We start from the raw sequence: 25676 nt of genomic DNA, 5'->3' as shown, positions 1-25676 counted from the left end.
CCCCAGTAACATTCGCACAAAAATCCTTTTCTCAATGACTGATCACAAAAATGCTGCAGTAGACGCGGGGTTGGTTGCATGTCCAATCGACACCGTCTTTCGCTTTGCGCCAATAGGGCACCGAAAACCCCCGACAGGAACATCAGTCGAAGCGGGGGAGCATGTTCCCCCATTGACACTAGCAGGTCGTAGATTTAACTTCCAGCTATGTTTCAAGATATGTGACACTGAACAAAATTCGCTTTTGATGACCGTACAACGTTGGTCGATTTCACCGGCGAACAAATCCAGAAGGACCAGCTGCCTTCTGTCGGAGCCCATTGCCCTGTGCTATGGTACGGGTCTTCTGACGCATGCTACTCTGGAGGTTCCGTCCAGCCTTGGAAATTTTAGGGGCCAGCACGGGCTTTGAGGACTTCTTTGTGGACGGCGCATCCAGCACCCGGATAGAGACATCCCCCATGTTGATATCCTTGGGAAGCTTGTCCTGCTTATCCAGGAATCGCAACTTATTTGACTTCTTCGGCATGGCGAATTGATCTTCAGCCGGGGGTGTGGGGGGGCGAATGGAAAACTCGGCGTTCAAAATGTCATCGGGAAGCAAAGCAGGGAGAGCGGCTCGTCGTGCATCTTGGGTAGTTGTGCCTTGGAGAGTAGCCGTGCTTTCAGAAAGCATGTCATCGGTTGGAGCCTCCTTAGGTTTGACAATGGATTTGGCTTGCAACTTGCGACGCTCATCGAGCTTCCGTCGCTTCTCTCTCTTCAGTTGCTCTTCTCTGTAAAAAAAAACATTAGTTTGAAGTTGACTTCACCAAAAGTAAGAAATCACACGTACAATTGCTTGGCTGCTTCTTGCTTCTTAGCTTGCTCCTTCATTTTCAATTGCTGGGCAGAGTTATCAATGGTCTCTGGCGCATCATCGTCACTATCATCTTCGTCGTCGTCCTGGGTTGGTGTTTCCGAAATTTCTTCCGGCTGTGTTTCGATGGGTTCAGGTTCCTCGCTACCGAATCGGATCTTCTTGTTTGCAGGTGCTTTCTCCCCATTTACGCTGGATTTCTCTGCTGGGGTATGTTTCGTAGCATCTTGATCGGCTCCAGTAGCCTTCGGATCGCTTCTTCTTCTCCGCTTGGTCTGCTGGTCTTCGGTCTTAGTGGCGCTTGCTGACTGTGCCTTGCGCTTGCCACTCGCAGTTTCGGGCGTAACATTTCCTCGTCGAGTAGTTGTCACCATCTTGGAATTGGTGGCAGAGGTGCCAGTGGATTGGGACTCTTCTTCTTCGGGTTGTCGCGTAAATAGACCCTTGGCAGCAGTGACCAAGTGAGCAAACATAGAGCGACAAGAAAATCAAGGAATACAGTAATAAACCCAAATGGGGGAAACGGTTCCTTGTGTTGGTCAAGAGATGAAGCAAAATTAAAAAATCTCTCGGCGATCAGGATTTCCCGAGAGCGGAGACGATAAGCAACTCCGCTATCACTTCACTTCCTCTACATCTACTTCACCTTCATCATTGGGTGAGCATGTTGCGTCTAGCTTCTTTTATGTTAATTTGAGTTGTTTCCGTCTTCTATTGAATATTGACTTTATGCTTTATAAAACATTATATGGTGCCAAATATCTGTGCAAACAAGAAAATTGTCCTATTAGATCAAAAATATATAAAGGCTGTGTTGGTCTCCAAAGCAAGCAAAGCCAAATCTAAGGTGTATTACCACACAACAACTTATGTTTATTATTTCCTGTTCCGATTTCACTAGATAGGCCTTTATTAGTGAGCATAAATGAATCATCCTTGGAATTTAGTGCAGTTGGTATATATTGGAGAAATCAATCTCCGATGCATTGCTCTTGATAATAACCAAAAATTGTATCAATATGCTTCTTTCTATATACTGATTCAACGACAAGTCTGCTGGGAAAGCTCGTGGCAAAAGTAATCCTTTGGTCCCCTATAGTGACTAAGGTCAATTGAAGTAAATACGGCAAGAAATTGAAATTTGGAAATGTTGAATGTTCAGTCAAATGGCATGACCCTTGAATATCGTGCAACCAGATGCAAGTGATACCACGCTGTGTATAGACTCCATTAAAAAACCAGAACGCTGCAGAGTCCCGAGTTGAACGCCTAGACCGTAAATAAAACCCTGGGAATCATAATGCAAAGCATAGCAAGCAATGTGCCCACCGAATCATTACTCCTTGATACCGTATAGGTTCTTATAGAACTCCTCGTGCTTGCGGACACACTCGGCGCGTTCCAGGGCCTCCTCACGAGACCTGATGAAATCATCCTCCCCAGTAGGGCTGAGCTCTTCCCACATCTGATTATATTCGTCGATATCATTGCCAGTCATGGCCCACATGCTCTCGCGCTGACGTTTGTTGCGCTCACGGTCCTCCTCGATGCGCTGCTCGATCTGCTTCTTGTCAAGGCGTAGCTGAGGCTTCTCAGACTTTGACTTGCTGCCTCCCTCGGCGCCTTCCTCCTGTTCAAGATCTAGGTGGGAAGGGTGAGAACCGCGGTCCTTTAGAGCAGCGTCGATTTCGGCTACGGTTTCGGCGCTGAGGACTTCCTTCGCCTGGAGACCGTTCAGGACGTGGCGGACGTGCTTGACATTGGCTGCACCGGTGCCATCAGGGGGAACGACCGAGTCGACCACGCGCAGGATGTCTCGCTGCATCATGCGCACGTATGGGAGGTAGTTTTCTTTGATGGCCATTTCGCAGAGGTGTTCAATAAAGTACATGATGTTTGCACGATTATTCATGTTGTTCTACCATACAAAAGGTCAGAATGTATCAAACACAATGGAAATTGGAACTCTTACCCGTTCCAGCTGCTCCAGGATGCATGAGTGAAGATCTTCATCGAGGTCACGGTACTTGAGCGCATAATGGGCGGCCTTCTGCGACGATGTGACGGCGGCGCTGAGGTGCTGCAGCTGCGTAGTGAAGCGCATGCGCACCTCAAAAGGATCGATCATCATTTTATCTTCCGGTTTTTTGGCTTTGTCGAGGGTAGGAAGATCGGTAGTCGTAGACATGATAGGTGGACCACAGGGCGGTCAGTTTTAAATATGACAGAAAGATGTGGGGTTAAAAAGGGCGGTGGGGTTTTGTGGGCAAAGCCACAGTTTTATGTGACTTAACGGGAATAAATGTGAAGCAATTTATCTGACATTTACTTAAAGTGAATATCTGTGAAGATAGTAACAGAATCAGAATATACAAAGCAATATGGTAGGAAATATCATCAAAGAGAATCCCGCCTCAACGAACTACCAAGACTGGAGGTATCATTCCCATCAAGCAAACCAACCTCTTCAGCCTCAGTATGATTTTCGAAACTCCGGAATTCTTCGTCTCGAACGTCTTCTTCACGGCGGAACTCCACGCCATTCAGCACCGACCAGACATCTTTCTTGGTCAGTAGTCCTTGTAGAATGCCCTTGTTGGCAAACAGCACATAACGCAAGCCAAGACGTTGGAACATTCGTAAAACAATCAAGAAAGTGATGTTACTGTTCAAGGTCATCGGTGTCTGGTCCATCCATGGCCGTAGGTCAAGGGTATCAATAGGGTCCGCAAACGGTTGATGCGAGAAGAAGACTTGTGTCTCCTCGGAGAGGTTGCGGGTGGTAGAAGAGGTTGAGTATTTCAGAGCAAAAGAAAGCTCATTGCGAGTGATATAGCCTAGCAGAGTGGGACTCGAGGTGTCTGAGACTATGGGAAACCCGCGATATGTAGTATTAGCTAGCAGACTGCGGATCGAGGCAATAGTGTGACCAGTGGCAGTAATGACGCTGATATCGTCCACCGTTGTCATGACCCGGTGAGCAGATACATCTGGCGGAGTGGTGTCATCGCGATGGTCGAGGAAAGGATACTCGTTTAGTCGAATCCATGACTCGTAGATACCTCGCTTTCCAAAGATGTCACCACACCACTTGGATAACATCACGGCAATCATGATCGGGATCACATAGGTTAACGCGCCAGTCAATTCAAACATGATAACGACAATTGACAAAGTCATTCGAGTAGCACCACCAAGAGCAGCAGCAGCCCCGATAATTGCGTACAAGCCAGGTGTGACGCAGGGAATGTCTGGTTCGCATTTGCTAAACATGAATGCATTCGGATAAGATTCTTGCCACAAGCGGACTATAATGCCCAGAGAACGCCCATAAAGAGCACCGATAGCGACCGAAGGAAGAATAATACCCGCAGGAATCTCAAGTCCAAATGTCATGGAAGCCAAGAAAAAGGCTAGTAAAGCAGCTATGACCAGGTAAATAGCCACGCCAATTGAGGCAGATCCCGTTGCGCATAGACCAAATCGATCATATGTCACACTGTTGCACTCTGCGAATAGCGACTGAACAAGCTTTGAGTTCTGAGCCCGCATGAAGTGATTTGGATAATTGACTAAAGCTGTAATGAGAGCCACGACAACCACTTCGATGATTGGCCGGGAGGAAGTTCGAGCTCGCCTCCACTTGGTGATTCTCGTATTCAGGCGGATCAGGAATGCGCCGTAGAGGCCGCCAACGATGCCAAGAATAATGAATGGGATAATTTCGAAGCGATGCCAGCCTCGAGTGTAGGTTACTTGATACAACACAATATTACCTGTCCGGAATGGGTTCAAGGCTTGCAGGGTAACAGCTGCTACCATGGCACAGACAAAGCTTTGCCACATTGTTTTGTCTGGGAAATAATATGAAAGTTGCTGGAAAAATCAGCGAAGTAGATAACAGGATATTGACAATAGCTCATACCTCCAAACTAAAAAGAACACCTCCGATGGGTGCCCCGAATGCGACTGAGATACCTGCCGCGGCAGCCGCTGAAAGGACCTCTCGTTTGCGTGCTGCGAAATGAGTGAGCGGACGGAGAAAGACAGAGAATAAGCAACGTACCTTCATTGCCTTTCAGACTCTCGAAAGGCTTCATCAGAATATTCGCGCAGCAGCATGCAACATGCACAAGTGGACCTTCTTTGCCTAGCCATAGACCGGATGCTACAGAAAGGCACTGGCAATTGTCAGCAAAGATGCCTTTTAATAAGAAGAAACCTGACTCACCAGGCCCAATGATTTAATGGCCAGCGTCCAGGGCCCCATGAAATGTCGGATTACAGTTCCACCTAGGATCGTTTTGATCTCGGGGATACCACTGTGTCGAGCGTAAACAGCATAATTTCGCACCAGAAAGCAAGCACACGCAGCAAAGAAAACCTAGATATTGTCAATAGAGCTTTAAAAATAAGACACGGAGATGTCATTACCGAAAACACAACATAGAAGATGTATCCAACCGTATATGTTCCTGCATTGGAGTCCCCTCCTAACGCATTCCCCCAAGGTGTCCAGTCCAGACACTTGGAGTGATCTATACCAAATCGATTCAGCAGTGAGACATGTAAAGACTTGACGCTATCGGCCTACCATCGAGACCCCAGCAGCAAAAGCTCTTGTTTAGATAGAACTTGCCACCTCCACTTCCATTTTTGCAAAACCCGGACTTCAAATCACCCAGCCAATTCGTTGCAATATCGATAGAAGCAGCGATTATTCCTACAGCAATGCCAGTCGCAATCAACACCAACCAGACATTGCTTGCATCAAGGAGTCGACGAGCATGGCCCAGTATACCCTGTCCACTCGAGTAAAGAAGCCGCTTCCTTTGCCGCTCCTTGGTATACTCATAGATCCAATCGATAGCGGTGAAGTCGTCATAACCCACACGTCGTCCCGGGCCTTCCACGTACCAGTCTAGTGGCGTACCATCTTTTGATCCTTCAGCGCTGCCATTGAATCCTATCGGCGCATAAGGATCGAGGGGCGACGCATCGCCATTCTGACCACCTTGCGGCGCCGGAGAGCCAAAGCCAGTATCCGATGCGCCGGCTGGAGGGGAGAGAAGGCTGGACAAACTGAACCGTGATCGTTGTTTTTGTTTTCGCTTGAAGGAGATCCTAAATGAACAGCCTGGTCAGCACCATAATGAAAGGTGGAGTCTTCAAGACATACGGCTCATTTAGCCCCTCGGCTTCCCGGTTCACTTCTTGAGGCTGATGGGCATCCTGATTAGCTCCGAGTTGAGTCCCGGAATGGCCCTCACCACCCGAGCCCTGGCCACTTATTGGCATCGTGAAACATAAATGAACCGCGATATCGCGATATTAGCATTTCCTCGTAAAAATGACCTTGTTTCAGGGACAGCTTTGTTGGACGCGCAAGTGTGGCGCAAGCTCCGCGACCGAAAGCGGTGTGATCCACGTCTAGGCGGGGCTGCGCCACAGGCGGCAGAAAGAAAAAAAAGTTGGAGCGAAAGCCGATGAAGCGGGATTTCTTCTTTTATTTCAAACTTCACAGTTCCTCTTACGACCGGATTAAACATGGATCGGAGGCCGGTCTATGAGAGGACTCTTACTGAGTCCGAACTGCTCGAGCAGCTTCCGAGTGGAATCTCGACTTTCATTCGGACTGCATCGGGGACTCAACACCTCCACGCTCTTGCGCTCGGCGCATTAAACAACGAATTTACAGAGAGCATTTTCAGACTCTATGAACCGATTTTTGTCGATCTTGCAGCTCGATGGCTTCAATCGGATTTACATGCCGACTACATTCATGTATTAGCGGCATTCGCGCAGATTTTACCATTTGCGCCGCATCTGCGGTCGCTTGCCAGTCAATATGCCTCATCACAGACTGGACCTTTGGCGGCTTTGGCCGTATCGAAGAAATTAACACTGCTACAGTTGGACCAACCTAGCATTCGACTTTTACTCCTCGCCCTCTTCCGGCTTCTTTCGTTTGATCTTGAAACCTTCTCTCCCATCGTTTCACCGCTTCAACTTCAGTCCCTCTTCCAATCCCAAGACCGAGTGACACGATACCTTGCTGTACGATGCTTTGCCTTATATATGCACGCGGCGGATGCCGCAACTGAAAAGATGGTCCGCGTCAATACTGGGACCGAACCTATAGAAGGAGAGTGGGAGGGCACTCTGATCGATTACCGTGTGCTAGGATTGTGGGAAGAACGGCGATGGGAGACTCTTGGAAGAATTATCCAGAACGAGAGGTCTTCCAGATCAGAAACTAACACTCTAGCGTTGGTCGAGAGGACACGGGAATCTTTCACAACCAAGACCGCAGAGATCTGCGGAGTTTTGATTCCCAGGTTGAAAGATACCCCCTTGGCTCCTTCCTCTGTAGTCAAGACTGCGACTACAGTTGAGAACCTGCGCCGGATTGCAGGGTCGCTACTCGGATACAAACCCATCCTGTTGGTCGGTTTGCCCAACTCCGGGAAGACCTCTTTGATTAATGACATTGCTGTCACAATGGGCCAAGCTGAAACTATGGTCACACTTCATCTAAACGAGCAGACAGATGCAAAGAGTCTCCTTGGAATGTATGCCACTTCATCCGCCTCTGGATCCTTCTCTTGGCAGCCCGGTGTATTGACCAAGGCTGCGCGCGAAGGCCGCTGGGTGTTGATTGAAGATCTTGATCGTGCTCCCTCTGAAGTAATGGGCCTCATTCTCCCGATCATTGAGAGGGGGAGCTCACCATCCCAAGCCGGAGGGAGCGGATCAAGTGTGCCGAGGGGTTCAAAATTATCGCAACCATGAAGTCGTCGTACAACATTGCTGGCGAGGAGATCGCACCGAGCACTTCAATGCTTGGAAGCAGACTTTGGGAGAGAGTGCAAGTCAAGTCTCTTCCCGTGGATGAGATGCGTGATGTCATCCTGCAAAAGTTCTCCTTGCTCGAGTCTCGTGTGCCAACTCTCATGAACGTTTACGGACGAGTATGCTCTGCATTCCATGGAAGTCTAGCAATCAAGGGTTCCCAAGGTCGTACCCCAGGCTTCCGCGATTTGATCAAGTTGTGCAGCCGTCTGCACAATCGTCTGCACCGCATGGGTGCGAAGACTGGCTATGAGCCCACGTCAGAAGGTACCGAGGATGAAATATTCCTCGACATTGTTGACGTGTTCCTCAAATATCTGCCCGAGAAGTCAATGCAAAGCACTCTCGCCGCCGTTGTGGCCGAAGCGCTTCAGATCTCCCCCCAGAGAGCGCAATACTGTCTCACTGAACGCACCCCCTCTTATACTGACAAGAACAATAGCGTTCTTCTCGGTAGGGAAACCTGCAACAAGATCAAAGTACCAAGTGGATCTGCATTGAAGCTTGCCGCAGCAGCTTCGCGATTTGCTCCCACGCGAGCGGCATTGACCCTTATGGAACAGGTAGCGGCTTCAATACAGATGGCAGAGCCCGTTTTACTTGTGGGAGAAACTGGTATCGGAAAGACCACAGTCATTCAGCATCTTGCATCTTTGATGCGTCAGAAGCTCACAGTAGTGAATTTGTCACAACAGAGTGAAAGCACTGATCTGTTGGGTGGTTTCAAACCCGTCAGCATCCGTACAATGGCAGTGCCAATGCTGGATGAATTCACTCAGCTCTTTGAACTCACCTTCTCGGCCAAAAAGAACCAGAAGTTCTTGTCCTCGATATCGAAGAGTGCCGCATCTTCCAATTGGGTACGATTGGTGACCTTGTGGCATGAAGCCGTCCGTCTTGCAAATGGCGTGTTCAATCCCCCGAATGCCGCAGCTGAGAATGGCGATGAACAGCCAGCCAAAAAGCGCAAGCTGGATTCTCCCAAATACCAGCACTTGCGGCAAAGATGGGAGAGCTTCGCGACCCAGCTCGGAGATTTCGAGGCTCAGGTCTCACAAGGTGATGCCAAATTCGCCTTTGCCTTCGTCCAAGGTAAGATTGTGAGAGCTTTGCGAAACGGCGAATGGGTTCTCCTGGACGAAGTGAACTTGGCTTCCCCTGATACCCTTGAGAATATTGCCAGTCTTCTGCACCATGGGAGTGAGGGAACACCCTCTGTTCTTCTCTCCGAGGCCGGCGATGTTGAGCGAGTCTTCGGCCACCCAGAATTCCGTATCTTCGGTGCTATGAACCCTGCAACAGATGCCGGAAAGAGAGATTTACCCCCTGGTCTGCGTTCCAGGTTCACCGAATTCTATGTGCACTCGCCTGATAGCGACTTGGACGACCTATTAGCCTTGATTCAGAAATACCTCGGGGACTTGACAATCAGTGACCAGCGGGCTGTGCCAGACCTCGCACAGCTTTACATGGTCACCAAAAAGCTTAGCAATGAGAACAAGCTTACCGACGGAGCTGGACAGCGACCCCATTTCAGTATCCGTACTCTTGTTCGTGCTTTGATCTATGTTATCGATCACGCACATGTCTATGGACTACGTAGGGCAATGTTTGAGGGTTTCAGTATGAGTTTCTTGACCGTGCTGAGCTTGAACTCCGAACAAGCTTTGATTCCTCTGCTTGAGCTTCATATCTTTGGCAACGCGAAGAACGCTAGGTCTCTTCTCGGACAGACCCCTCGCCCACCGATGGATGGCAATGATTATGTGCAATTCAAGCACTACTGGATGCGCCGGGGTCCTATGGTTCCGGAGGAGCAACCCCACTACATTATCACCCCATTCATCGAGAAGAATCTGAAGAACTTGGTCCGGGCCAGTTCAACCCGGCGATTCCCCGTTCTTCTCCAAGGTCCGACCTCAGCCGGAAAGACGAGTATGATCGAGTACCTGGCAAAGGTCTCTGGAAACAAGTTTGTACGAATCAACAACCACGAGCATACTGATCTGCAAGAGTATTTGGGATCTTACATATCCTCGGACGATGGAAGCCTGCGTTATCAAGAGGGTGTGTTGGTGGAGGCACTGCGGAACGGTTATTGGATTGTGCTGGATGAGCTGAATCTGGCACCTTCTGATGTTCTTGAAGCCCTTAACCGACTCCTCGACGACAACCGCGAGCTTTTCATTCCCGAAACTCAAGAAGTTGTTCACCCGCACCCGAACTTCATGCTCTTTGCCACACAAAATCCCGCTGGTCTGTACGGTGGCCGAAAGGTCTTGTCCCGTGCCTTCAGGAACCGTTTCCTCGAGTTGCACTTCGATGATATTCCAGAAAGCGAGCTGGAATTTATCCTGAAGGAACGTTCTCAAATCGCCCCCTCCTTCTGCACACGGATTGTTGCTGTCTACCGCAAATTGTCCTTGTTGCGCCAGTCTAATCGACTCTTCGAGCAAAAGAACAGCTTTGCCACTCTGCGTGATCTTTTCCGATGGGCTCTTCGTGATGCTGATGATCGCGAGCAGCTAGCAGTCAACGGTTACATGCTTCTCGGCGAACGTGTTCGCAATCCCCAAGAAAAAGCTGCTGTCAAGGCCGTGATCGAGGAAGTGATGAAGGTAAAACTGGACGAGGATGCTTTGTACAGCTCCGCAGAGCTAGAAAAGAATGCTCCTGAGATGAGCGAGCTTCCAGCCGGTGTCGTGTGGACCAAAGCCATGAGACGTCTATTCGTTCTCGTTTCAAAAGCCCTCAAGAACAACGAGCCGGTCCTTCTTGTCGGAGAAACCGGTTGTGGCAAAACGCAGCTGTGCCAGGCCGTTGCTGAGGCTTTCCGACGTGAGTTGTTCATTGTCAACGCTCATGTGAATTTGGAAACCGGCGACTTGATTGGTGCTCAACGGCCTATCCGAAACCGAGCTGCAATCGAGAAACAGCTCGTAGATGACCTTCAGATGCTTCTTCACGGGCAGCTAAGCGTCGCGTCTTTCGATGACTTGAAGCAGGAATTCACAGCATTGACTGCGGAGCAACGTCAAGCCAAGGATCAGTCTCTCTTGCAGAAGATTGAGAAGAACGCCATTCGTTGCAATGCCCTGTTTGAATGGTCCGACGGAAGCCTGATCACCGCCATGAAGACCGGTCAATTCTTCCTTCTTGACGAAATTTCTCTCGCGGATGACTCCGTCCTTGAGAGACTTAATAGTGTTCTGGAACCTGCTAGGTCGATTCTTCTCGCCGAAAAGGGCCCCGTTGATTCAATGGTTGTGGCAGATGGTGGATTCCAATTCTTATCCACTATGAACCCCGGAGGTGATTATGGAAAGCGTGAGCTTTCGGCTGCTCTTCGCAATCGTATGACAGAAATCTGGGCGCCTCAGCTGTCTGAAGATGAGGACATCCTGCCAATTCTTTCACAGAGATTGAACGTGAAGGAGGAGAACGTAGCAAAGGCTATGCTGCAGTTCGCCAAGTGGTTCAAGGTAACGTTCCAGAACAGCTCTGCGACATCGCTCTCCATTCGTGATCTTCTTGCCTGGGTTGACTTTGTCAACACTTGTCAAAGTGCAGACACCGAATTCGCTCTCGTACAAGGTGCCGCGATGGTCTTCATCGACACCTTGGGTGCCAACCCTGCTGCAATGCTTGCCATCTCCCTCAATAATCTCGAGGGTAACCGCAAGTCATGCCTCGACAAGCTGAGTGAACTGTTCAATGTCGATGCTTCCAAGATCTACTGGGAATCGACCACTGTCTCTGCCGAACCTGGAGTTCTGCGCGTTGGGCCATTCGCTCTCCCTACGGCTGGCACAGCAGACCCCGATCCTCAATTTACAATGGATGCCCCAACCACAATTGCCAACTCCGTGAGAATCGCTCGTGGTTTGCAGTCCTCGAAGCCTATTCTTATGGAAGGAAGCCCAGGTGTGGGTAAGACTACACTTGTGACGGCCCTAGCCAGAGCTCTTGGCAAACCTCTCACTCGAATCAACCTTTCGGAACAGACGGATCTTACAGATCTGTTCGGCTCAGACGTTCCAGTGGAAGGAGGGGATGTTGGGCAATTCACTTGGCGTGATGCACCATTCCTACGAGCTATGCAGCGTGGTGATTGGGTTCTACTAGATGAAATGAACTTGGCCTCACAATCTGTCCTTGAAGGTCTCAACTCTTGTCTGGATCATCGTCAGCAAGTTTACATCGCTGAGCTGGACCAAACATTTAAGAGACACCCCGATTTCGTTCTCTTTGCCGCTCAGAACCCCCACCACCAGGGTGGTGGCAGAAAGGGTCTTCCTGCATCTTTCGTTAACCGATTCACGGTGGTCTATGCAGAGAGCTTCACTGATGATGACTTGAAAACGATTTGTTCCAGACTTTTCCCTGGTAGTCCCTCTGTGCAGACGGAGAGACTGGTCGATTTCATTTCTCTCTTGAACCAAGCGATTACGCGAGATCGTCGCTTGGGAGCCATTGGTGGACCGTGGGAAGTCAATCTGCGTGATATCCAGCGATGGCTTCAACTTGCCGATCGAGGAACCCTGCAGATCCAGACCAAGCACTTCCTTGATGTCGTTATCGCCCAGCGATTCAGAAGTGAAGAGGACCGTACCGTGGTCTCTCAGATCTATGACCGTGTCTTCACGGACTCTGACACTAGCTTGAAGAGCTACTTCCACAACCTCACCCCCGAGTACTTGCAGGTCGGCCTAGGCATTTTGACCCGTGATCCTCTTCTGCAGCGCTTGGCCGAGCCTAATATGAGGGTTCTGCCAAAGGATCTCCACATTGTCGAGTCCCTCATTCTATGTATCGATAACTCTTGGCCGAGTATCCTGGTCGGACCTGCTGGGTGTGGCAAAACTACTCTCATCAGAAAGCTAGCAGCGGTTAACGGTGCAAACCTCGATGAGCTAGCCCTGAGTGCCGACACTGACACCATGGATCTCATTGGTGGATTCGAACAAATCGATCACCGCAGAGAGGTTTCAGGCTTTGTCCATGATATTGAGATGTTCTTGCGAAGCCAGCTCATCCACTGCTTTGCTTCAGGGGATGTATCTGATGTTGTGATTTCTGCCCTCCACATCTGCGAGAATTTGCAGTCTGCAGACATCTCACTGGAAAATGTTATTCCCTCGCTTTCCAGCCTTTGCCAGTCTTCTTCTGACCCAGCCTACCAACAATTCCTCGAGAGAGCCCAGAAGTTGTTGGGTGCTATTCAACAATCCGATAAAATGAAGGTTGGATTTGAATGGACAGAAGGTGTCCTCACTCAAGCTGTTCAACAAGGAAATTGGGTTATTCTTGACAATGCCAACCTGTGTAATCCATCCGTTCTCGATCGATTGAACTCTTTGACTGAGCCTAATGGCACACTTATACTGAATGAGCAACGGACAGAGGACGGATCTGCCAAGATCATCACGCCCCATCCCAACTTTAGAATCTTCTTGACCATGGATCCCCGCAATGGCGAGCTGTCTCGTGCCATGAGGAACCGCTGTACCGAAATCTGTTTCCTGCCAAGCGAGCTGCAGGACATCAAGCCCACTATAGGCCCATCCTACACCTGCGAATCGTTCCTCTATCGCCTTCGCCATATTTGGAACTTGGATACATCCTTGACGTCATCTGCATTCGAAGACGCTCTCGAGGTGTGCTTGGATCATCTTTCACCAGCGGATCTGGCCTACCTTCAACAGTCGCCAAACAACCGTTTGGCTATTAATGCCGAGACCAACGGAGAAGAGAAGGCATCCGATGTTCTGCAGCGCTATACCTCTCTGTTCCATGACAACAACCAATGGAAGCCGCTTGAGATCGCCAGCGGCGAGATTGTGCTTGGAGGAGCTCACCTTGGTATCCAAGGAATGTTGCAGCCTCTTCACCCGCTCACAAACGAGCCTCTGCTGGCTATTGCAGGAACCAGTGATTTCCGGTCTAGTTTGGTTGTCTTGGCTTATCTCCAGGAGATGAGACTTGATATTCATCGCCTCAGGGAAGGTTTGATTCAAGCCGACATCTCTGGAAAAGAGCTCAAGCCTAGCCAAATGACACGCTTGGAGCGGTCATTGGCATCTGAGCGGATCCCTGCATTAATGAAAGACACGACGCAACCTGTTGCTTCTTTCTTGTCTGATTGTGGCCAGGCTCTGTATGATTATATCCAGTCCTTGGATCAAATCTCCCTCCAAGGCCCCGTGATAGTTGCAGCCCTTCGGGCCGTGATAAGTCTATGCTGGGACATCTACAGAGCCACAGAGGTGAGCCAGGTTGATGAAGGAGAATTCCAAGTTTATCTTCAGATGGGGCGGAAGATTTGCGGGTCATTGCTTGACTCATCGCCTCTCCTCGAACCGCTCCAAGTCGCTTTGTCACAAGCTCTGGATCGGTTCCGGGAAGGCTGGGCATTGACAAGCGGTCTTAGCATGCAAAGAATCTGGGATTCTTGGAGACATGCCACACCTATCACTCAAGATAAGTTGGATTCTCTGACCGAGTTGGAGTCAACAGTCTTTGAATTCACGACTTTGGCTTTGCAAACCCGCGTGCCATTATCTCAATTGAGTCGTGTACGCGATTCCTTGATTGATGCTCAGCGATTCATCCTTCTGGATGGCGCTGATGGTGACGTACTTGTTCAGGGCATCAAACAAACCGTGGCTGAGCTATCTCATGCAGTTCGACGCTCGGAATCAACCGAGTATCCATACTTTGCCAACGAGTTCGAAGCTCTTTGCCAGTACCACGACATCTCCTCATTCCTCCAGAACCCAGTCAAAGATACAGTCATCCAGACAGTCATGCCACTTCTCGCTGGTCGTACAGCTCGTCCATTGGACGCATCGAATTTCCAGAGCGACGTGCCAAATATTCTCCACAGAATCTCGCTCTTTGCGGGCTCTTCAAGCAAATCCGAGTCTGCGCTTGCCACTGGTGGCATCGTCTCTCTCTCGCTATTGGAGAGGCTGACAGCTATCGGCAATACAAAATTGGGACAGATGGACATGCTTGAAGCAGAGAAACAGGCCCTCTCTAAGGCTATTTCCCTGAGCAGTCATCAGGTCACGACGGATCAGTCCATGGACCTCAGACGTACTATCGCTAAGCTTACAGCCGAGCTGGTGGCTTGTCATCGAGAGTTCTTTGAGCCTCGCTCAGCCGAGCATCTCATCTCGGTTCTGCAAGCAATCCAGAAGGGTGATCTTTGCGTTGAACAACCACTTGTCAAGGTTGAACTGGACCAAAGCTTGCCAAATGCTCACTTCCTTAAGCCCCTCGCCGAGCAGGCTCTACCAACTCTGATTTCGTCCCTGCGAACGCAACCATCAAACCAGCAGCAGAGCATTCGCACCACTGGACTGGCGGCAGTACAGCTGGCAGTTATTCTTCTGCGTCTGTTTGTGCCAGATAAGACATTTGACCCTTCTCTCGGTCTCGTTGTCCAGCGCAAACGCCACTCTCAACGCCTCCAGGAATTCACTGCCAAGTCTACAGCAATTCTTGCCTTTGAAAAGACTTTCACCAGCCAGGTTTCCAACCTCCGGTCTGAGCTTTTGGATAATGAAATTCGTGACTTGGGTTCTGCCCCGCCTCCTTCACTGGTCAACCGGCCCCAGCAGTCCCAGTTGAGTCTCTTGCAGGGAGAGTTCGTGAACTTGATCAACTCTGTCCTGAAGAGAGACCCCGAGCAAATGATCCGCTCTACCGAACCTCAGTCCCGAGATATGATCCAGCTTCTGCGCAACAACATCAAACAATTGAGCAGTCGTCTCAGCACTCACTATAGATCCTATGATGATATCACAGTACCCGTGGTTCGTTTCTTGCAGCTTTTGGACCTTGGTGTATTCCTAGCTTCTAGCCAGCCGGAAGAGTCTAGCGATCTTCATGATATTCAGTCATTGAGCGAGCGAACACCCTTCTTGGGAGGTATTCACCACCCCGTTTTTGCTCAAAATCAGAAGGCTCCATCCACACTGAAGAATGCAAACGAAATGCGTCTTCAAGAACTGTCGGCCCTTTGGGCCGCCAAGGATGCCGATTCCACAATCCTGGATACAAAGGCTGGACGAGAGATCATTCGCCGGGTTTTCGGTGATTTCCATCAACTGTGGAAGGCCAAGCTCGAAGAAGATCGGGAACAGGAAGCTGAAAAGGGAGAATTGTACCGCTTCAAGGGATCTTGGGAAGAGGAAGAAGAAGTCAACGAAGCCGAGCTACACGCACTCTTCCCTACCTTCGATGAAGAGCCAACTCAAGACACAGAAACGACCGATGTTGCTGCCCGTATCGACCCCAAAAGCATCGCTCTCCGGCTTGCCTCACTTCATGCAAATATCGTCTCAAATGAGCGCAGCGGAACTGCATTAACTACCTTTGTCAAGCAATCAGGCCATCTTCTGGGTTCGATCTGGTCTGACAACAAGGCCTCATTCTCACCGATGTCCCCTCAAAACCATCTTCCTGCAGTCCTTCTGCTTCTCGATGATGCCATAGATGAGGGAACCGACAATCACAAGAAGAATTACAACTTCTACACTGATTCAAATCTTGAAGAGGCAAGGAAGCTGGTCGCTCTCGCGATCTCTGTACAAGCCCGCTTCGCCCAAATCCAAACAGCCTGGCCTGAACATGTTGTCCTCGCTGACACCATTCAATGCTGTGTGGAAATCCTTCAGTTCAAACACACTGAACCTGTTGCCAAGTTCATGACCAAGGTTGAAAAGCTTCATTCATTCGTGCATGAGTGGCAGACTGTGGCCAGCAGAGAATACTCAGCTGTTACGGTCTACGATGAGATTACAAGTACTCTCATCAGCTGGCGCCGTCTTGAGCTGTCAACTTGGGCCAAGCTCTTGGATCTCGAGAAAGAGCGATGCGAGGACGAGGTGAGTGCTTGGTGGTTTATCGCCTACGAAGCACTTATTGGTGCTCCCATCATGATGGTCGAGGCAGGCGAACAGGACATGACCGAACATACCCAAAACTTGGTTTTGACTCTGGAGCAATTCTTCAAGTCTACGACCACGGGCCAATTTGCCCGCCGTCTACAGCTTGTTGCCAACTTCCAAGCGCTGCTTCAAGTTTTTAGCACAGATTATCCCTGTCTCAAGAAGCTTGTCTCTGCCTTGGACAACTTCCTCCACCACTACGGACCCTTCCAGCCTGGAGTAGACAAGTATCTGACGGAGAAGCGGTCCACTCTTGAAAAGGATATCAAGGAGCAGATCCAACTTGCGAGCTGGAAAGATGTCAACATCGTTGCTTTGAAGGAAAGTGCCAGAAGGTCGCATGTCAAGCTATTCAAGTTGGTTCGAAAGTACCGCGCGGCTCTTAGCCAACCAGTTCAATCAATACTTGAAGCAGGCCTTCCAGAAAGCACCGAGGAGATTACTTCGATGTCCCAAGCAGAGCCAGTTCGCCCCACTGCCACATTCCCCGAGGCAATGGACATTTGCCAAAATGACAAGAACCTGTGGGCGACTCGAGCGCTCAGATTCCAGAAGCCGGATGGAACAGCCAACAACATGATGAATCTATATTCGTCAATTCCAGCCGAGTTCGACATTGCGAAGGACCTCGACAGCTTCATTGTCTCGGTGATTGAAAGCATGAATGAGTACAAGTCTAAGACACCTAAGGTCCTCAACGAAGACAACAAAGAGGACGTCCAGCACCTCAAGTCCCAGAAACGCCGTCTCTATGCCGAGACCCTCAAGCAACTATATGAGATGGGTGTGAAACGTAATGCTGGATCGAGTGTGATCGAAACTCAAGAAACTGTTCCCCAGGTTCTCGCCACAAGTGCCGCCTTTGAGGCTGGCGCTGCAACCTCAACCGCAGTTCAGAGCGCCGACTGGTACTTCCACAGACTTTTGGATCTCCTGCCCAAGACCCGCCTGGCCTCTCGCAACTATTCCGAGGAGCTAAGCAATGTCGAGGTTCACAGAAGCATGGGCTCTATTGAGCACCTCGTTTTCACTGTCCGTCGCCAGAGAGGTGTCATTTCGCCTGCCCTCACAGGCTTGGGTAAGTTGAAGTCTACGCTTGACAAGGTGCAGAACCTTTGGGCAGCGGCTTCAAACTCTTTGTCACAAGACCGCGCTTTTGCCTCGGAAGAGCGAGCCAGCCTGGCCAGAATCGTGGCTTGGTTAGCTCCCATTCTTGGACTAGCCGCAATGATCATTGGAGTCCATTCCAAGTTCTCAGGAATTGATGCATCTAAGATTGTGGAACAGCTCCGCGCCAAGAAGGCATCCTTCGATAGCCTACGCAAGTCGCACGAAGCCCTTCCCATGCTTCCCACCCGGATTGCGTCTAACGCCAACTACGAGATCGCCCAGCAGGCACAATCATCGCTCGATGAATTGGCTGCTGACCTGAAGCAATGGAGCCAAGCTCGCCCTGATCTGTCCTTCGCGCTGGATCAGATCACACCTTGGGTTATCACAAACATCGCTGCTCTCCCTGAGGACAACGATGAGAACAGCCTATCCATCCAAGCCTTCGATAGCAGCCTCCTGACGGCCATTGACAAAATGCTCATTGGCCTCCAAAAGCTCAAGGATGTGCCTTCTGCCATCACCTTTGATGGATTGCTGTCGAGGAGTGATGAGTTCTTCTCTCGTGGTATTAAGGCTGTTCACCTCAGCGAGATCACCACCGCATTGGACAAGGTCCTTGATCAATTGCACCGCCTCCAAGACCACTCCGCTGGCGGCCTCTCCGTTGCTGCCGCCCTGATCACCAGTATCCTGCCTATCGCCAACAGATACTACCAAATCTGCCGGGATCTGGCTGATCGGTTCATCGCCGTTCATCGCGAGATCTGTAAGACATCCTACATCCTGACCAAGACCTTCAAACAGGTCGCCTCCGAAGGCTTCTGTAGTCCTGCCGAAGCATCCCAAGATCAAGGCAAGGAGGGCCAGATGGAAAGTGGCACGGGTCTCGGTGAAGGCGAAGGCGCAGAAGATATCAGCAAAGATGTTGGGGATGACGAAGATCTTACAGAGTTGGCGCAACAAGAGAACAAGAAAGAAGACGGCGATGATGAAATGGATGATTCCAAGGATGCTGTCAACATGGATCAGGAAGATTTGGAAGGCGATGCCGAGGATCGTAAGGAGGAAGAGGAGGAGAACGACGACAGTGCAGACGAAGGAGAGGACGATATCGACGAAGAGACAGGAAGCGTTGATGACCTTGACCCAGGTGCTGTCGACGAAAAGCTCTGGGACGGTGGTAATGATGAGCAGCAAAAGGATACCGAGAACGAAGAAGGAAAGGGCCAATCAGAGGCCGAGCAACAAGCTGCTGCCCAGGAAGAGAAGAAGGAGGACAAGGATGGTGAAAAGGGCGAAGAAAAGCAAAAGGAAGGAGAAGATGAAGAAGAGGAAGAAACAGAAGATGAAGAGGCCCCCGAGGATGAGGGCGAGGCAGTTGGCCGTGAGGAAATGGACGTTACCGACCCTCAAGCGAAGGAAGAAGAAACACTTGAGCTTCCTGAGGAAATGCAACTTGATGATGGTGAAGGCAAGGAGGACAATGGCGAGGATGACGATGAGATGGATGATCTTGACGATGATTTCGGTCCTGCCCCTGAAGAAGAAGGGAAAGTCGAAGACGCCGATGATCAAGCCGGCGAACAAGACGCTGAGGCAGCCCCGGAGGATCAAGAGCCAGGCGCGGAAGATGAAGAAATGGCCGATGATGCCGAGGAAACCAACGAAGGCGAAGCCGGAGAGGAGGAGGAAGAGGAAGCTGGTGGAGAAGATCCCGAGGAACCTGAGCAAGACGACTTCCTCGCACAACGTGATGAGAATGATGCCGCAGGTGACAACGTCGCTCCTAGTGAAGCTGTCACTGGCGGTCTCGGAGCCGAGCAAGACCAAAATGAAGAAAAGGGTGCCTCAGGTGACGCTCAGCAGGAGAGCGGCTCGACTGATCCCAGTGCTAATGTCGACCAACAGACAGGTGCTGCCAAGGATAGCGAGGAGAGCCAGCCCAGCCGAGACGCTGCCGGTGGCGAAGATCATGGGCCAGATGAGCCTCAGATGCAGGCATTCAAGAAGCTCGGTGATATACTTGAGCAATGGCATCGACGACAAAAGGAGATCCTCAATCCGTCCCAAGAGGAGGAGGAATCCCAGGCTATGCCCGAAGACACCGATATGGCCGATGCCGACTTTGAGCACCTAAAGGATGACGACGATGCCGCAGACACCCAGGCTCTTGGACAAGCAAACGACGATCAAACGCAAGCCCTCGATCAAAGCAAGGGTGTCGAGTCTGACATTCAGCCCGGTGAGAACGATGTTCTCCCAGACGTATCGGACGAGCAGCAAGATGCCGTTGATAACCAGCTTGAGGATGAGATGCAAATCGACCGTGAGACCGTTCCAGCCGATGGTGATTCTGCCGGCGCCTTCATTCCTAACGGTCAATCATCCCACGATCGCGCAGACGGAGCACAGGGTACCGAAGAAATAGACGAGGAGCTCGATGAAGTCGACTCGCAACTCGCAGCCATCCACCTATCCTCTTCGCTCCCCCCATTGACTCCACAAGACGAAGCCCGCCGCCTCTGGTCGCACTACGAGTCCGCCACAAATGATCTCTCCCTCTCCCTGACTGAACAGCTCCGCCTCATCCTCGCACCCACTATGGCCACCAAGCTCCGTGGTGACTTCCGCACCGGAAAGCGTCTGAACATCAAGCGCATCATCCCCTACATTGCATCCCAGTACAAGCGCGACAAGATCTGGATGCGCCGCTCTATCCCCTCAAAGCGCAACTACCAGATCATGCTGGCTGTCGATGACAGCAAGTCCATGCTGGAAAGTGGCAGTGGCCAGCTCGCCTTCGAGACCCTCGCCCTTGTTGCGAAGAGTTTGAGCATGCTGGAAGCCGGCGACTTGTGTGTCCTCGGTTTCGGTAATGAAGAACATGTTCGCGTCGCCCACGAGTTCGGAAAGCCGTTCTCCTCCGAGGCCGGTTCCCAGGTCTTCCAGCACTTCAGCTACCAGCAAACCGGTACCAATGTGCGCAAGCTGATCGCCGACTCTATCGCTCTCTTCCGCGAGGCTCGCTGGAAGCGCTCGCCTGGGTCTGGCTCTGCCGATCTCTGGCAGCTTCAGTTGATTATCTCTGATGGTATCTGTGAAGATCATGATACTATTCGCCGTCTTGTTAGACAGGCGCTTGAGGAGCGCATCATGGTTGTCTTTATTATTGTCGATGCTGTTAAGGGTAGTTCTATCCTTGACCTCTCGCAGGCTAGCTTCGAGGCCGATCCTAACTCCGGTGGTGAGATGAAGCTCAAGATGAAGCGTTACCTCGAGGACTTCCCCTTCCCTTACTACCTCGTTGTTCGTGATGTGAGGGAGTTGCCCTCTGTTTTGGCTACTGCACTCAAGCAGTGGTTCGCTGAAGTTGTGGATGTGTCGTCTTGATACTCCAAAAATTAAAAGGAGTTGGAATTATCTATTGGAGTTATTTTATATTTGGCGTTTGGGATTGGTTTCTTTTGTACAGGATAGATTTTATAGATGTGCTACATATCAGTTGAATGTACATTTTTTTTTTTTAGTTTATTCAAATTCCCGTATGTCATTTCGTACAAAATGGTATGGTATCTCAATGCTAATGCGCTTGACAAAAATTCTCCCAGAAGGGCCTTGTGTATGCTAAAACTACCATCCGTACTTGGATCCAGCTTCCTTCTTATTTCTCCGACCCGTTGCAAAGCTTTCCTCCAATGCCTCCTTCTGCGAACTTGCAACATTGAGTAATTGCTGGAGGGTATGCTTGCCCGGCGCAATGGAGCGCACAGGGTTGTGCTGTGCTCCGGCCAGCTCGCCTTCCGCCAGAACCTTGTTCGACGCGTACTCCTCGTCTGTGTTGAAGGTACGCACCTGTGACTGCGACGAGGTGACATTGGCATTCCGACCGAAGAGCTGACGTCTTTCAGACTTGGACAAGTTCAGATCGTTGGCGATGCTGTCCAAGGATGATGTAGGATTGGTTGATACTGTTGCCGTTGAACGGTCTATGGCGATTTGTGTAGGCTCGGCGAGTACTGGACCAGCTGCTGGTTCTTCTTCGCCTTCGGCGTTGTATACTAGCGGCTGGTAGGTTGCTGGTGGTCCAGGTGCCGAATCTGGCTGAGAAGTAGTTTCCGATGATAGAGAGAAGAGATTGACTTTGGGTTTTGGTGGTGCGGGTGCAGGTGCAGGTGCAGATGTAGATGCAGATGTAGGGGCTTGCTGTAGAGGTTGAGCAGGCTTCGGCGCCGCTGATGGTGTTGGTTGCTCAGCAATCTTGGTGGTCTTTCTCTTCTTTTGAGGTCGCCCGACGGATAACGGTCTGAACATCATCGGATTTCCTTGGAGCTTGACCTCCACGGGACTTTTCATTGTGTCCGGTGCATCTGATGTAGTGTCGGGTTTTGAGCTGCCAGGTGCAGATGTGGTGTCCGCATCTCCCGCTAGATCTTCAAAAGCATAATCATTTCTCATCTCCGCATCGGCTGAGCGATCGAATCCAGGGCCTGCACCTGTTTTGAGACTAAACGCTTTTCGTGTTGTCGCCACTGGTGTTTTCTTTTCAGCTGTTCGTTTCGGCGCTGGAAGGAAAGAGTTGAATCCCGCAAGGCTACCTCCCCCTAACCGAGGCTTTTTGCGTGAACCATCTTCGGGATCTTCGCCGGATGGGTGTTCGGGTTTGATTTCTGGAATGGTCATGCGGATCCTGCGCGGGTTGTTGCGGTCGACCTGGAACCCAGTTTTGGAGTCGACCTTCTTTGCCTTGGTGATCTGGGGGGCGGGTGTAGTATCTGGCTCGGCATCTGAGCCTTCCGAATCTGAGTAGCCTACTAGCCCCATGGTGAGAGAGTTGTGTTGTGGTTGTTTGGGATTTTCGAGGTTGGAAGTTCCCCAGTTTGTTTGACACCTGACTCCCGGGGCATCGATTTACATAAGCATCTTGAACCAAGATCGGATCGAAAAGGACATTACAGAGTGGACTAGGCGGGATGGAATGGGCCAAAGAGAGAAATGGCCGAAAACACCAAGCCAAAACTCCAGATGTCATTCCTTACAGTCAAACCGAGATGATCGCATCACTTTGTAACGTCATCGGATCCGGGTTCTCCGCTTTTTGGAGATTAATAGGATCATACATTGGGACAATGAGGTGTTCATGAGAGACAGAGTCGAATTGAATCGGATTTTTGATTATCTACTGTAGTCAAGGGATATACATACTATATGTGATACCCAAGAGAATAATGGAATAAGCCACATAAATGCAAAAATTCAGAGAAATAGATTCTAAGACCAAATAAACTAATAGACCAATTAAACCAACAGATCCAAATAGATCTCTCAAGTCAATAGAATAGAAAAGTGTTCTCAAAGTGTTGGAGTCGATAATGAAAGATCAATGCGTCATTCTGGCCGCTGCCCCTCCCCACTTAATCCGGACCTCCCATTCCAGCTTTCTTCCCCCATCCCCTCCCCCCAAATGGCCCCAAAGCCCGTCTAATCTTCTCTCCATGCCGAGCTTAGGAGGTTTACTGAAGAAGAGGCGAACGAAGGATTCGCAAGATCTAGGGAAACCAGATTCTCAGAACCAGGACGGTTCAGGCGCATCCATGCAAGCATCGCACGCTTCGCCCCAGCATACGGGTACCGGTACACACGACAATGCCGCCAGTATCGACAACATTATAAATCAGGAGCCGGAGCAGGTGAAGCAGGAGCGTGTTACCAAGGGGAAGTACTCTCAGGAGGACTTCGAGCTTCAGCGCACCTTGGGAACGGGGAGCTTCGGCCGTGTGCACCTGGTGCAGTCGAACCACAATCATCGCTTCTATGCAATGAAGGTGTTGAAGAAGGCCCAGGTGGTCAAGATGAAGCAGATTGAGCATACAAATGACGAGCGCCGCATGTTAAACCGTGTCCGCCATCCATTCCTCGTTACTTTGTGGGGAACTTGGCAGGATTCCCGAAACCTCTATATGGTCATGGACTTTGTGGAGGGAGGTGAATTGTTCAGTCTCCTGCGCAAATCACAAGTGAGTGACCCAATACCCCCTTCGGTCTCAGGTGTGTGTGGACCGAGGAACTCATTTGCCATTAGCGATTCCCGAACCCTGTGGCCAAATTCTATGCGGCGGAGGTTACCCTAGCGCTAGAGTATTTGCACTCACATAATATCATCTATCGTGATTTGAAGCCGGAGAACCTTCTTTTGGACCGTCATGGTCATCTGAAGATCACAGATTTTGGATTCGCCAAGGACGTGCCGGATATCACTTGGACACTTTGCGGTACCCCCGACTATCTGGCACCCGAGGTTGTCTCTTCCAAGGGATACAACAAGTCAGTTGACTGGTAAGCTTGCTTTCAATGCTTCCGTCGAATTGTTCTAATTGTCTAAAAGGTGGTCATTGGGAATCTTAATCTTTGAAATGCTGTGTGGATTCACTCCCTTCTGGGACAGCGGATCTCCAGTCAAGATCTACGAGAATATCCTGCGGGGCAGAGTCAAGTATCCTCCATACTTGCACACCGACGCGGTCGATCTGCTCTCTCAGCTGATTACAGCTGACCTCACCAAGCGTCTCGGCAACTTGCACGGTGGCCCGAGCGACGTCAAGAACCATGCCTGGTTCGCCGAGGTCACTTGGGACCGACTGGCTCGTAAGGATATTGATGCACCATATATCCCACCCATTCGCGGTGGGCAAGGTGACGCAAGCCAATACGACAAGTATCCGGAAGAGACAGAGCACTATGGCCAGGAGGGAGACGATGCGTATGTACTTCTTTCCACACCCGCACACCTTACTAACTCGTTTCAGATATGGTCACCTTTTCCCCGACTTCTAAGGTGCTTGTATGATTTTATGACGCGACGAAAAGTCTGGGGGAGGGCCGGAACTGATTGACCCCGGGAGGAGTCGTGAAAAACCAGGAGCCATTATATGAAAATCCATACTTTCTATATGCACATCATTTTTCTTAAGCAATTTACAATCGAATTTTTTGTGTTTTTTTTTCTCTTTCAATTGCCTACTCGATGTACAAATGGATTCGTCGTGAACCCTGTTCTATTCCCAATCTCTCCAACCACTGGGGCACCAAAAGCCACGCCCATATTATACACGGGCTACCAGGCCGCTTCTATCGTACAGTAGTTCATTCACAGAGGTGTGTGTGTCTCTCTTTTGCTTGTTTTCATCCTTCATCTTCCTTACTTTCTTCTGATTCGAGGATGGATCGAATTTAACCAAGGATTCCGCTGCCGCCCTCGGGCATGCCAGTAGCCATGGAGGCAATGGCAGCAGCATCCTGACCACCGAGACGCTTGGTCTCCATGCCGACACGGGCGATGTAGGTCTTGCTTGTGAGGTTCCACATGGCGATGTACTTCTCCATGCAGCTGGACAGGCAGGTGTTCTCCTTGGCTGAGAGCGAGGTGCCGGGGGCGGGGACGCAGGCCTTGAAGCAGTGCTTGTTGATTTTCTGGGGTTGTCAGTTTTTGCCGGATTTGGATATCAAGGGTGGTGACGTACTCCGATCAGGGAACGGGCGTTAGACATGGCGGCCTCCTGCTGGAGCTGGCGCATGACTGCTGCCTTGATCTCCTCGGAGGTCTGAATGGGAGCGGCGGAGCCGGAACCGAAAAGCGACGACATTATGAAAGAGTGAGATTGGGTGGGAAAGGTGTAATGGAATGAGTTGAATTGGATCGAAGAAAGTCGGACTTCAGGATCTGAGGTGAAGGGTTGTGGCTGGTGTTTTCACTGCGCCACATTAGATGTGGACACCTTAGCACAACAAGCTGTATACTTCACCTCCTCGTCTCCGCGCCCCGGGAACTTCGCCTATTCACTCCTTCTTGTCGCCTTTCCTCGACAATTTTTACGGCCTCTTTTCTTCTATCCTACTCG

General features: G+C 50.4%; 6 protein-coding genes across 6 annotated transcripts; 1 reads left to right on the top strand and 5 right to left on the bottom strand.

Annotated features, from left to right (window-relative positions):
• Positions 1-271: 271 nt before the first annotated feature.
• Positions 272-1332, bottom strand: N7447_004848 (uncharacterized protein; the record flags this gene model as incomplete). The annotated part of the gene is made up of 2 exons (XM_057229110.1): positions 272-776; positions 836-1332. 2 exons carry the CDS (start codon positions 1330-1332, stop codon positions 272-274), a joined length of 1002 nt encoding a protein of 333 aa, XP_057084200.1.
• Positions 1333-2195: 863 nt separating this feature from the next.
• On the bottom strand, positions 2196-3047 carry N7447_004847 (CTD kinase subunit gamma; the record flags this gene model as incomplete). The annotated part of the gene is made up of 2 exons (XM_057229109.1): positions 2196-2777; positions 2832-3047. 2 exons carry the CDS (start codon positions 3045-3047, stop codon positions 2196-2198), a joined length of 798 nt encoding a protein of 265 aa, XP_057084199.1.
• Positions 3048-3256: 209 nt separating this feature from the next.
• Positions 3257-6157, bottom strand: N7447_004846 (chloride channel protein; the record flags this gene model as incomplete). The annotated part of the gene is made up of 7 exons (XM_057229108.1): positions 3257-4735; positions 4785-4876; positions 4926-5040; positions 5091-5243; positions 5294-5397; positions 5454-5983; positions 6039-6157. The coding sequence occupies 7 exons, from the start codon at positions 6155-6157 to the stop codon at positions 3257-3259; spliced, it is 2592 nt and encodes an 863-aa protein (XP_057084198.1).
• A 249-nt stretch (positions 6158-6406) lies between these two features.
• On the top strand, positions 6407-21171 carry N7447_004845 (AAA family ATPase midasin; the record flags this gene model as incomplete). The annotated part of the gene is made up of 3 exons (XM_057229107.1): positions 6407-7546; positions 7609-14341; positions 14396-21171. The coding sequence occupies 3 exons, from the start codon at positions 6407-6409 to the stop codon at positions 21169-21171; spliced, it is 14649 nt and encodes a 4882-aa protein (XP_057084197.1).
• Positions 21172-21411: 240 nt separating this feature from the next.
• N7447_004844 (PRCC domain-containing protein) lies at positions 21412-22602 on the bottom strand (the record flags this gene model as incomplete). Its single annotated transcript, XM_057229106.1, has 1 exon — positions 21412-22602. The coding sequence occupies one exon, from the start codon at positions 22600-22602 to the stop codon at positions 21412-21414; it is 1191 nt and encodes a 396-aa protein (XP_057084196.1).
• A 2406-nt stretch (positions 22603-25008) lies between these two features.
• Positions 25009-25421, bottom strand: tim13 (protein translocase subunit TIM13; the record flags this gene model as incomplete). The annotated part of the gene is made up of 2 exons (XM_057229105.1): positions 25009-25248; positions 25299-25421. 2 exons carry the CDS (start codon positions 25419-25421, stop codon positions 25009-25011), a joined length of 363 nt encoding a protein of 120 aa, XP_057084195.1.
• Between the last annotated feature and the right edge of the window lie 255 nt (positions 25422-25676).

Source organism: Penicillium robsamsonii (assembly GCF_028829455.1).
Source record: "Penicillium robsamsonii strain IBT 29466 chromosome Unknown utg000003l_segment0_segment0, whole genome shotgun sequence".
NCBI lineage: Eukaryota > Fungi > Ascomycota > Eurotiomycetes > Eurotiales > Aspergillaceae > Penicillium > Penicillium robsamsonii.
The sequence above is the reverse complement of the archived record's forward strand: the minus strand, read 5'-3'. Positions and strand labels throughout refer to the sequence as shown.